The sequence below is a fragment of the Gracilinanus agilis genome, chromosome 4 (genome assembly GCF_016433145.1).
Source record: "Gracilinanus agilis isolate LMUSP501 chromosome 4, AgileGrace, whole genome shotgun sequence".
In the NCBI taxonomy this organism is placed as follows: Eukaryota; Metazoa; Chordata; class Mammalia; order Didelphimorphia; family Didelphidae; genus Gracilinanus; species Gracilinanus agilis.
This window is the reverse complement of record NC_058133.1, coordinates 63,991,724-64,002,948: the sequence shown is the minus strand read 5'-3', so window position 1 is coordinate 64,002,948 and position 11,225 is coordinate 63,991,724. Positions and strand designations below refer to the sequence as shown.

The following is an 11,225-nucleotide window of genomic DNA, read 5'->3' as shown; positions in this document are numbered from 1 at the left end:
GTAAGAAGAGGCTTTTGAGCTCATATTGATCTGCTCAGCCATAGTCAGACACACTGCACATTACATTGACCCTGATATCCTGGCGCCATTTTGGTTTTCTTCAAGGACAAAGGACAACCAACATATACAGTCTTGCATCCGGTTCCAGTTTGGAGACCACCCAAGGCACACACTGATAGACATCAACAATTCTCCTCAGATGACTCTTTCCACAATGTCACTGCCTTCCTTGCTTGAATGATTATTTAAAAGTACTACACTACCCAAAGTGATATGGACCTAGAGACATTCTAATATCCATTGCTCCCTGGGTCCTAAATCTCACCTGCTATAGGAAGCTTACCCCCACCCCTCTTAGTTCTAGTGCCTGCCCTGGGTTAATTATTTCCTATGGATATCTTATTTTGTATATATTTGTTTGCATGTTATCTTCTCTATTATACAGTAAGCTTCTTGAGGGTAGGGACTATCTTTTGCCTCTTTTTTGTATCCCCAGTGCTTAACAGTAGCATTTGCTTGGCACACAGTAGGCATTGGCTTGTTGTTGTTCAATTGTTTTAAATCGTGTCTGACACTTCATTGCCCCATATGGAGTTTTCTTGGCAAAGATACCAGAGTGGTGTGCCATTTTCTTCTCCAGCTTGTTTTATAGATGAGGAGTCTGTGGCAAACAGGGTTAAATGACTTGCCCAGGGTCACACTGCTAGTAATTATCTGAGGCCAACTTTGAACTCAGGAAAATTCATCTTCCCTGTCTTCAGGTCTGGCACTTTATCCACTGTACCATCTAGCTGCCCAATAGACAGCAGATACTTAATAAATATTGATTGATGGATTAAAGGTTTGAGGTTCCAGATGACTGGACTAGAAGTCACAAGAACAGTCAAATGAGAAGATTCTCCTAATTCACCAAGATGTATTTGCAGATGATCAAAAGACAAAGAGATCCATCATTTGGAAAATGCCTAAACAAACTTTAGAGCATAGATATAATGGAATATTACTCTGTTCTAAAAATGACTAATGTGATTTTTAAAAGTATAGAAATACTTGCATGAACTGATACAAAGTAAACTAAGAGAACTAGAAAAATCATATACATAATGACTATAATTATATAATAAAAAATGAATGTAGTAGAATTACAAAGAACAAGATTGGCCCCAGAGAAGAAATAGAAGAAAATTCCACTGCCCTTTAGTGCTTTTGCAGAGATGGGAGGTCCATAGGGTAGTAATGTGTATATATTTTCAGATTTTTTTTTGATGTATTGAATAGTTTTGTTAAAAGTTTTTCTTTTTCTTTGGTATGTAATGGTTACCAAAAGTAGAAAACCTCTCCCTCTCTTTCTTCCTTCCTTCCTTTCTTTCTTTCTTTCTTTTGTTCTTTTCTTTCTTTTGTCTTTCTTTCTTTCTTCTCTCTCTGTCTTTCTCTTTCAAAATTAGAAGAAACTTCAGGAACCATTAATCCAATCCATACTCAGAAAAGATTCTGTGCTAAAATACCACCATCATCCATCTAGTGATTCTTTAAGTACCTCTTATCAGCAGAAATTGGCTAGTCCATTTCCAATTTGGCACTGTTCTCATTGTTAGTTAGTTTTTCCTTATATTAAACCTAAATTTGTTTCTTTGTAATTTCTACCTCTTATTCTTGGATCTGTTTTTGAGACCAGCCAGAACAAGCCTTTGCCTTCTCCCACAACAGAATTGTTAAGAATTACAAAGATAGACCCCTTTGCCCCACTTCTCACCCTCTAATCTTCTCTTCTCCAGGCTAAACATCCCTGGTTCACATAACTGAGCTTAATAGGCCATAGAGATGCTCAGAAATTGAACATAATACTCAGTGTACCACAACCAAGGCAGAATAAAATTGGACTATACCACCTTATTCCTGGAAACCAAGTCTCTCAATGCAACCCAATATCACATTCATTTTCTTGGCTGTGAAGTGATACTGTTGACTCATATTAGGCTTACACACCACTAAAACTCTAAGATCTTTCTCAGATGAACTGAAGCCTAATCATGCCTGCCTCCCATATTTTATAAATATGAAGTGCAATGTTTTTCAACTGAGTGTAAAACATATTTGTCCCAATTCAATTTCATCTTATTAGATTGAGCCCTATTTTATAGCTTAGCCAGTCCTTTTTGGATCCTAACTCTCTCAACCAGTGAATTAGCTGACCCTCCTGTGAAAGTCTCTTCCTCTGGTACAGGAGCACATGTGTATTGTTCAAGTTGAAAGTCATTCATGGAGATAGCTAGATGGCTCAATTGATAGGGGCCAAACCTAGGGACAGGAGGTCATGGGTTCAAATCTCAACTCAGATACTTCCTGCCTACACCACCCTGGGCAAATCACTTAATCCTAAACTGTCTAGCCCTTACTACTCTTCTACCTTGGAAGCAATACCTAGTATTAATTCCAAAACAGGAGGTAGAGGTTTTGGGGGGGGGGGGGAAGAAAGAAAGTCAATCATGGAGAAAGGAAAGCATAAAAAACACAAGTGGTTTTATTTGAACATTATATTCATACAATGACATGTATATATCATTTAAAAGTGTTCCATTTTAATAGTATACTCAAAATTATCTTTTACATTAAGCCAAAAAACTCATATGAATCCAGACAATTAAATTTGCAAGTTTAATCAAAAATGACCCTTTTTCTACATCTTCTCTATTGTGCCACCTATTAACTTCAGTGGTAGAAATTAGTCCAAGTGAACATTGTTCTGCTATTTGTAAGCTCTGAAAGTCATTTACTTCCTCTTAATGTTAGTTTCCTCATATTTAAAATGATCTGAGATACCCAATACCTTAAACTAGACCATATTTATGAAGCACAGATTCAAGGGGATAGATCTTTTAGAAGTTCCTTTAAAATCTGATCCTATTCTCTTCTTTTTCTTGGTTAATGCACTGAAGTATTTAGCACTTAATCATGTACATAAATGGTGCCCCACAAACACTTGGTGAATAAAGGATTGGGCTTTTCCCTTCTAATTTAGCCACCTTCTAAAAGCTATTGAAGAATGTCTGATCTTTCACAACCCCCTAGCTCAGAATATAATCTCCTTGAAAACAACTACATTGGTATATTTATCATTGTAATTCCCCAAGTGTAGGGGAATATATACTTTACATAAAAATGGTATTAACAAATATTTGCTGAGTGATTATACAAATGAAAGCATAGTCCTATAAGAGCTGACTCAGCTAAAGCTCAGTATGAGTGAAGGCTAGCTATGAGAGCCAAGAATAACTAAAAGGTTTTGTGGGTTGTTTTTTTTAAATTCTGTACTGAGGAAGAGGATCAAAGAGGGCCACTACTCAATGGATGAGGTGATGATAACAGATGACAGAGAGAATGCAGAACTGCTCTGCTCTTGTTTTGCTTCTGGATTTTGTTTTGATTTTTTTTCTGCCAAAAGAGAATGGTTTTTAAATTGGAAAGGATAATTAAAAAAAAAAAACTAATTGAGAGCTGAAGCCAAAAATAACCAGGAAGATAATAAAAGAACACTTTGCTGCTCCTGATGAGTTCAAGTCACCAGGACCAGATAAACTATATCCCTTGGTGGTAAAAGAACTGATAAATGTATTTGTTGAGCTACCACTGATGATCTTTGAAAGAAAGTGGGAAATGAGAGAAAAGCCATAGGCCTAAAGAACTTCTTTGATTTTGAAAAGGAAAGAGAAGGCAATCTGTAAACCATAGGCCAGTGAGATGAACTTTGATTCTGAAAAAAAATTTAAGACCATATTATTAAAGAGTTGATATATAGAAAAGGAAGTCATAATCATGAAGCACTAGAATGACTTCATCAAGAACAGGTCACACCAGGCTAGCCCTGTTTTTTGTTTTGACAGGGTTACTAGATTTATAAAGGGAACAAAATAGATCTGTTAACAACACTAATAATAATGGCACTTATATTTTAAAGTTTGAAAGTGTTAACATATGATATCTCATTTGATTCTCACAACGACTCTGTAAGGTGAGTGCTATTATTATACTCATTTTTACAGAGGAGGAAACAGTGTGAGATCTAATAACTGTCCAAGTGTCCCTTTGCCAATATTTGAGACAGGATTTGAATTTAAGACTTCTATTACAAGTCTGCTATTTTGCTTCCTATTCCATATAGTATATTTAGATTTGGCATGGCACTTCACACTGTTTCATGTTATTCTTGGGAACAAAATGAGGAGGTAAGAGAGGTATGACCCAAGGATAGTTGACTTATGACTAAATAGTAGTTCATCTGAAGGAAATATAGTTGTTTAATTGACTGCAACCTTAAGAGGAGTCAACAGTATGTGCTCATGTAAAATCTATATCAGATTGCTTACTCTCTCAGGTGGAGGAGGGGAAGGAGAGAGGGAGAGAATTCAAGACTAAAAGTTCTTAGTGATACCTGTAAAACCTATTGGAATTGCTTGCTGGCTAAGGGAGGACTGGAGGGGAGAACATGAATTATATAATTAATTAAATAAATAAATTTAAATTTAAAAAAAGACTAAAAGTTCTTTTCCAAATGTTGTAAACTGTTTTTACCTATAATTGGTAGGAAATTTAATTGAATTTTTAAAAAAAGAAGAGTCAACAACTAATGCACCCTTAGTTTTTTTTAAGAGAGGCATAGTGTCTAAGACTGAGCAAGTGATAGTACCATAGTATTCTGCCCTAATCAAATCACTTTGAGATTTTTATTCTGGACATTACAGTTTAGAAAGAATAGTGACAAACACTTGTGCAAAAATATTTATAGCCGTACTCTTTGTGGTGGCAAAAAAAATTAGAAAATGAGGGGATGCCCTTCAATTGGAGAATGGCTGAACAAATTATGGTATCTGTTGGTGATGGAATACTATTGTGCTCAAAGGAATAATGAACTGGAGGAATTCCATGTGAACTGGAAAGACCTCCAAGAACTGATGCAGAGTGAAAGGAGCAAAACCAGGAGAAAATTATCAGAGACTGATATAGTGTGGCACAATCAAATGTAATGGACTTCTGTACTAGCAGCAATGCAAGGATCCAGGACAATCCAGAGGAACTTATGAAAAAGAACAGAATCCACATCCAGACAAAGAACTGTGGGAGTAGAAACACAGAAGAAAAACAACAGCTTGATCATGTGGGTCGATGGGGATATGATTGGGGATGTAGACTTTAAACAATCACCCTAGTGCAAATATTAACAATATGGAAATAGGTCTGGACCAATGACACATGTAAAATGCAGTGAAATTGCATTCTGGCTATGGGAGGGGGTTGGGAGGAGGGGAGAGAAAGAACATGAATCATATAACCATGGGAAAATATTCTTAATTAATTAATTAAATTTTTTAGAAAAAGAATAGTGACAAACAAGAGATCATTCAGGGAAGAACAGCCAATACCATAGTAAAGGGTTTCACTATCAAAACATATAAGAATCATTTAACTGAATTGAGGATCTTTAGCTTAGAGGAGGAAGAAGTCTAATAAGAGAATAAATTAACCATCTTTAAATGTCAGAAGGGCCATCAGGTGGAAAAAGGATTAGACTTAGTCTTCTTGGTTGGAAAGGTCAGAATTAGGAGCAAAAAGTTGATTTTTAAAAACAATAATCCAAGCTCTCCAGAAGTGGAACAAGCAGCATGACAAACATTTACTTTACTTCATGGTTTTTAAAATGTGGAATGGGCTTTCTTGAGGGGCAGCTGACTGACTCCCTAAAGGTCTTTGAGAAAAGGCACACTTGTTAGTTATAGAAGGGATTCTAATTGAGATATGGTTAAGATTACGTAGTCTCTGAGGTTCCTTCCAAATTTGAGCTTCTGAAACCACAAGCTCAGATGGAAGAGTGTAAAATAATACTTTATGTGTGAATATACATATATGTGAGCATGCTTCATCATCTATTGTTTATGCAAATACTAATCTCTTTTTCCAAAAACTTCATTAGAATTCTAAATAGGATCTCATTAAATTGGAAGCTGTTTGGAAAAAGAGCCCAAGTATAAGTATTCTTACCATCTAGTACCTTGCATATACAATATCTGTTGAATTGAATTATATTCTAATAGAGATTTTGAAGAACTTACTTCCTACTACTCCACTCCCAAATATTCTGCAAGTCGGGAGTCTCTTACTTTACTGATTTAGGAAGGCAATGGGATGCAAAGGTGTGAGCACTGAGTCCTGGAACCCAAACTCAAATTTCCTCTCTGCTACTTACTACCTTTATGATTTTGAACAAGTCACTTAATTTCTCCAAGCCTTGGTTTCTTCCCATGTTAAATGGGGGAGTTGGACCAGATGATCTCTAAGATCCTTTTTCAATCTCAAGCTCTGATCCTATAAATTACCATTGCTACTCAGAGCAAACATCCACACTGGGACACATTGCTCTGGAAAACCCTCTTGTTTCTCCTCCTGAAGAACCACCAGCCCACTTTTGTAAATGAGGCTTCGGAGGATGTCCATGTCCCGGATCACACTGCTGTCAGAAGAGTCAAAGAAACAACCCTCTCGGGCCACATTGTCCTTTAAGATGATAATGCCATTCTCTCTCAGGCCTTCACAGCATCTTGAAAGAAACTCAAGGAGATCTTTATCAGTCAGGTTCCCTGTAGAAAGGAGCATAGGAGTGTGACAGTGGTTCATTAAAGAGCACCATTCTGAGTTCTAGTTTTGGTTCCGCCACTCTTAGATCAATGATTTAAATTCTGAAAAATAAAGATAGATCTACTCAATTAGTCTCACAGGGATTTTGTGAGGGTAAAATAGAATAAGGCATCAAAGTGCTTAGGAAATTTAAATGTCATCCTCTGTGCCTTATGAAATCTAAAGGAAAGTGGACTTGATCTCTTAATTTAATGTGGTGGGGAAATGATGTTAAAAATCCATCTTATAGGATTTTCTCATGTTTTTAAGGAGAAAAATATAGAAAAGGGCAAGTATTCTACATCTGATAAAAATGTATCCAATCAGTTGCCAAGATTTATTGATTCTGGTGATCCTAGATGAATTCCGGTGACTATGAAAAGAAAAAAACATACCTGGAAAAAATTATAAAAATTAATTCACAACATATAGATATTTCATGTGAATTTTTTACATTTCTCTAAATTCAAATTCTTAATGTTTATTACTACTTCTTTCTTTATCTTCATCATTTTTCATTATCTCTCTAGGGATAATAAGCCTCATTCAGATCTTTTATAAGTTGGATGTGAAGGGGATATGCAGTCTGTTTTCTTATCAGTATGGTGCTTTCTACACTTTTCATTATGAATCTGGGCTCCCTGTTTTTTTTTCTAGCTAGAACAAGGAGAATGTAAATAGTAGAACACAAGACTAACCAGAAACCCACTGAATCCAAATAACATCATATTTTCTGAGAGCAGGCGTGAATTCCTGAAGGCTGTAACAGTAATATGTTTCTACTTTGTCTTCTTTAGCTTGTAGATAATTCTGGGCTTCATCCAAGAAGGTTTCCATCATGTCCACCAGTTCCACACTGTTGAAAACTGGCAGCAAGACATGTTTGCTGACCCTTCCTATCCCAGAACCACAGTCCAAGGCACAGTCAGTGCCTGCTTTCCCAGGACCCTGTAAATGGCAAAAAGAAAATGTAATATAAAAGTCAATTTTAACTATGTCTGAAGCAGTGAATTTTTAACATTAGCTGTCATCAGATTATCTTGATAGATAAAATTATAGACTCTTAAAATAGAAGATAACTAAGATGTCATCCATTCCAAACTATTTTTTTTTTAATTTTAAACTAGGTCTCCCTTAATCACCCACACTGGAAGTACAAAAATCAGTCATGGACCTGGTCTCACTACTGATCAGCAAGAAGACTTTGACATGTTCCCTTTATGACTTGGGCCACTGTGCCCCTCTTTAGGAATCCTGGTCGCCCTCTGTTCCTGGGGGCTCACCATGTTGATGCTAGACTTAATGTGGATACTCGATCAACTTTAACCCTCTGCAGTTCAGAACTTAATTGAGCTTAATTCACCCACCAGCATCAGCTTCCCAAGTGGAGAGATAAACATCAGTGGTAGCTGATAAGGTAAACACTTAGTGGTAGCTAAGTGGAGGGTGGATGAGCCAGGAGAGATTTGAGGAAATAGAGACAATTAGTATAGTTAGGTTTTTCTAGGACTTTTCAAAAGTAGGAGAGTTGTAAAATAATAAAAAATAAATTTTTTAAGATTGGAGATCAGCATGTTTTTAGGCATTAGGGAAAGATTCAGAATATAGAAAAAAGTAGAAAATATGGGTGGGTAGGAGTTTTCTAGGGTTACTTTGTTGAGGAAAAAACTAGAGAGATGAAATCAAGGATCCACATGAAAGTTCTGGCCTTGATCAGGACAGCTATCTCTTCATCAGAGACTATACATGATGTCAAATAGTTGTGAAATAAGGAGGAAAGAAATAACTCACAGAAAATGGCTTTGATTTTTTCAGCAAAGTAGTAGACAAAAGCTTTGGCTAAGAAGGTAGGTCAGGTAGAGGAACTATGAGAGAAATGAGGAAAGAAGTTTGGAACAGCTACTATGGTGAATGGGATAGGAAAATCAATTACCAAAAAAATCAATTAGGGATTGCCTTGATGCAGTGAGGACCCAGTTGAGATTCGATTATGTTAATTTTTAGCACAAATCAAGTGGCTTTCTCTAGTTCAGTTCAACAGCATGTGAATACTATTTGGAAATGAACTTGTATTCAGCCTGGACATACTGAACAGAGATAGGAAATGGAGCATCATATTAGAACAACTGCAATTAAGCCATCATATCTGAATTATAAAGTTCGTGGGGGTACAGGGGGTGTAAAAATGAGAAGACTGAAAATGCAGATAGGAACTAGGTTAGGAAGAAATTTAAATGCCAAACAGGATTTTGTAACTGGAGGAGGCCACTGGAATTCATTATGAAAGGTAGTGAAATGGCTAGGCTACACATTGTAAAAAAAAAAAAAAAAAAAAAAAAAAAAAAAAACTGCTGTAGCAGTTGAAGGATGGATTGGAGTGAGAAGAGAGTTGAGGCAGAGAGAGAAGTTAGAAGACTATTGCAATAGTACTAGCAGTAGTTGAGTAGAGCTTGAACTAAGATAATGCCTTTGTGAAATTTCCTTTCCTAAACATGCTATGGTGTCTCACAAAAGAGATACACTTTTGGTTTTATAGCATGAGATATAACAGTATGGAATGGATAGCCTCAATGTTTTGGCTGTGATGAGCAGTAGATACTCACCTACTCTTGAAACTGCTTTGAAAATTAAATATTTTCTCAAATCTCTTTTCAGAGTGCTAAATCATTCTTTAGATGGTCTGTGGTCTATTCTAGATCTCATACCTGGTATGGTAGTGAACCAATCTTTAACCTCAGTCTATCACCTCAAAGATTGGAACTGATATCATTCCAATTCCATTTAATTCAACCAGCATTAATAAGGTATTACTACACCAAACAAGGCAGTATAAAAGGCGCTGGAGATACAAACACAAAAATTGCAACCCTTAACTTCAAATAATGTTCATTTTCCTGGAGGATTACACATACATATAAAAGTAAATATTTTTTAAAGTCTGTCAACATTTATTATGTTGGTTTATTATGCATTTATTATGAACTTACTGCACTAAGTTCCTACGATACAAAAAAGGCAATAGTCCTACCATCAAGGAGCTCCCATTCTAATGTGGAAGACAATATGTAAATAACTTGATTCATACAAGTAATAAAAAAGTCATTTCAATGTAAAAAGAGCACCACTTGAGGAATTCAGAAACATATTGTGTTCAGTTGGAAAAATTAGTAAGTTTTCAAGACTTTTATGAAACCAAGATTTTTTTATTTTATATTTTTTAAAAAATTACTTAATTCAGTAATGGGCTTCTGTACCAGCAGCAATGCAATGACACAGGACAATTCTGAGGGATTTATGGTAAAGACGCTACCCACATTCAGAGGAAGGACTGCAGGAGAGGAAACATATAAGAAAAGCAACTGCTTGAACGCATGGGTCGGGGTGGACATGATTGGGGATGTGGACTCGAAATCACCACACCAATGCAACCACCAACAATTTGGAAATTGGTCTTGATCAAGGACACATGACAAAACCAGTGGAAATGTGTGTCGGCCATGGGTGGGGGAAGTGCGGGAGGTAAAGGGGAAAGTAGGAGCATGAATCATGTAACCATGTTAAAAATGATTATTAATAAATGTTAAAAAATAAAAAAAATATGAACACCAAAAAAAAATTACTTAATTCATCCTTCCACCCCAATCCCAAAACTGAGCAAAAAGGCAAGTCTGTACATTCCATTAATGTGGGGGTGGGGAGAATTAGCCAAAACAAACTTTTTCAAACTGAAAAAGAAAAAAGACATTTTTCTGATTTTAAAAGTTTCAGCTGCACCAAATTATTTTGCCAAAGATGGGATGGCCTCTACATAAACCCTGTGTTTGAAATTAAGGTAACTAGATACTTGGAGCTGCCAATCAGAAACTTGAGCAGAAAACCCACTCATGATTTCTAGCCATGCAGAGCAAAGGAATAAAGAGAAAAGGGAAACAACAGAAAATCCAGTTATCCATACAAAGAGTCATTTTCTCAAGGGTAGGTGGGTGCTGCCCTTTCAGATGAGGACTACTAATAAAGCACATGGAAGGACCCCTCAACTGACAGGGCTTCCCCAGGACCTGCTACTTTTGGTTCAAGATACTTTCTGGGTTTACATGCATTGAAACCATAGCTCACAAGTTTCCATGAACTTATTTATTTTTAGTAGTCAGTCAGGGAACACAAACACTTCAAAGAAAAAGCATTGAATATATTAGCATAGTAAAATAGGAAGAATAAAACTTATCTCTCATAAACCTGGAAAATACCCTCCCCACACATCATCAGGTGGGAAAAAATCATGTGTGGCCAGGGTACACATGGAGGGACAAACACATGCCTTGAATAACATGGCTCTATTTATGTGATGGTGACACCATAGTACAACTTCCTCCTCTCCTAGACATGAAGTTTCTACCAGACACAACTCTGTTGGCACTTCCCTGGACACGTAGTTTCCATTGGACACAGGCTGGCTAAATGTTGCTTGGCTTGATGCTCCTGGCTCATCTGAATACCTCTCTGATGGATATATAGTCTTCCCAAGACATTGCCAGGCATAACTCTACTGGGTATTTGCC

General features: G+C 36.5%; 1 protein-coding gene across 1 annotated transcript in view; it reads right to left on the bottom strand.

Annotated features, from left to right (window-relative positions):
- Positions 1 to 3,621: 3,621 nt before the first annotated feature.
- Positions 3,622 to 11,225, bottom strand: part of NTMT2 (N-terminal Xaa-Pro-Lys N-methyltransferase 2) — a 28,104-nt gene continuing 20,500 nt past the window's right edge. The window contains exons 3-6 of the mRNA XM_044674878.1: positions 7,365 to 7,614; positions 6,369 to 6,629; positions 5,805 to 5,811; positions 3,622 to 3,751 (exon numbers count right to left, since the gene is read on the bottom strand). Of these exons, the coding sequence (XP_044530813.1) occupies positions 3,622 to 3,751; positions 5,805 to 5,811; positions 6,369 to 6,629; positions 7,365 to 7,614 (648 nt within the window). The remainder of the gene's footprint in view (positions 3,752 to 5,804; positions 5,812 to 6,368; positions 6,630 to 7,364; positions 7,615 to 11,225) is intronic.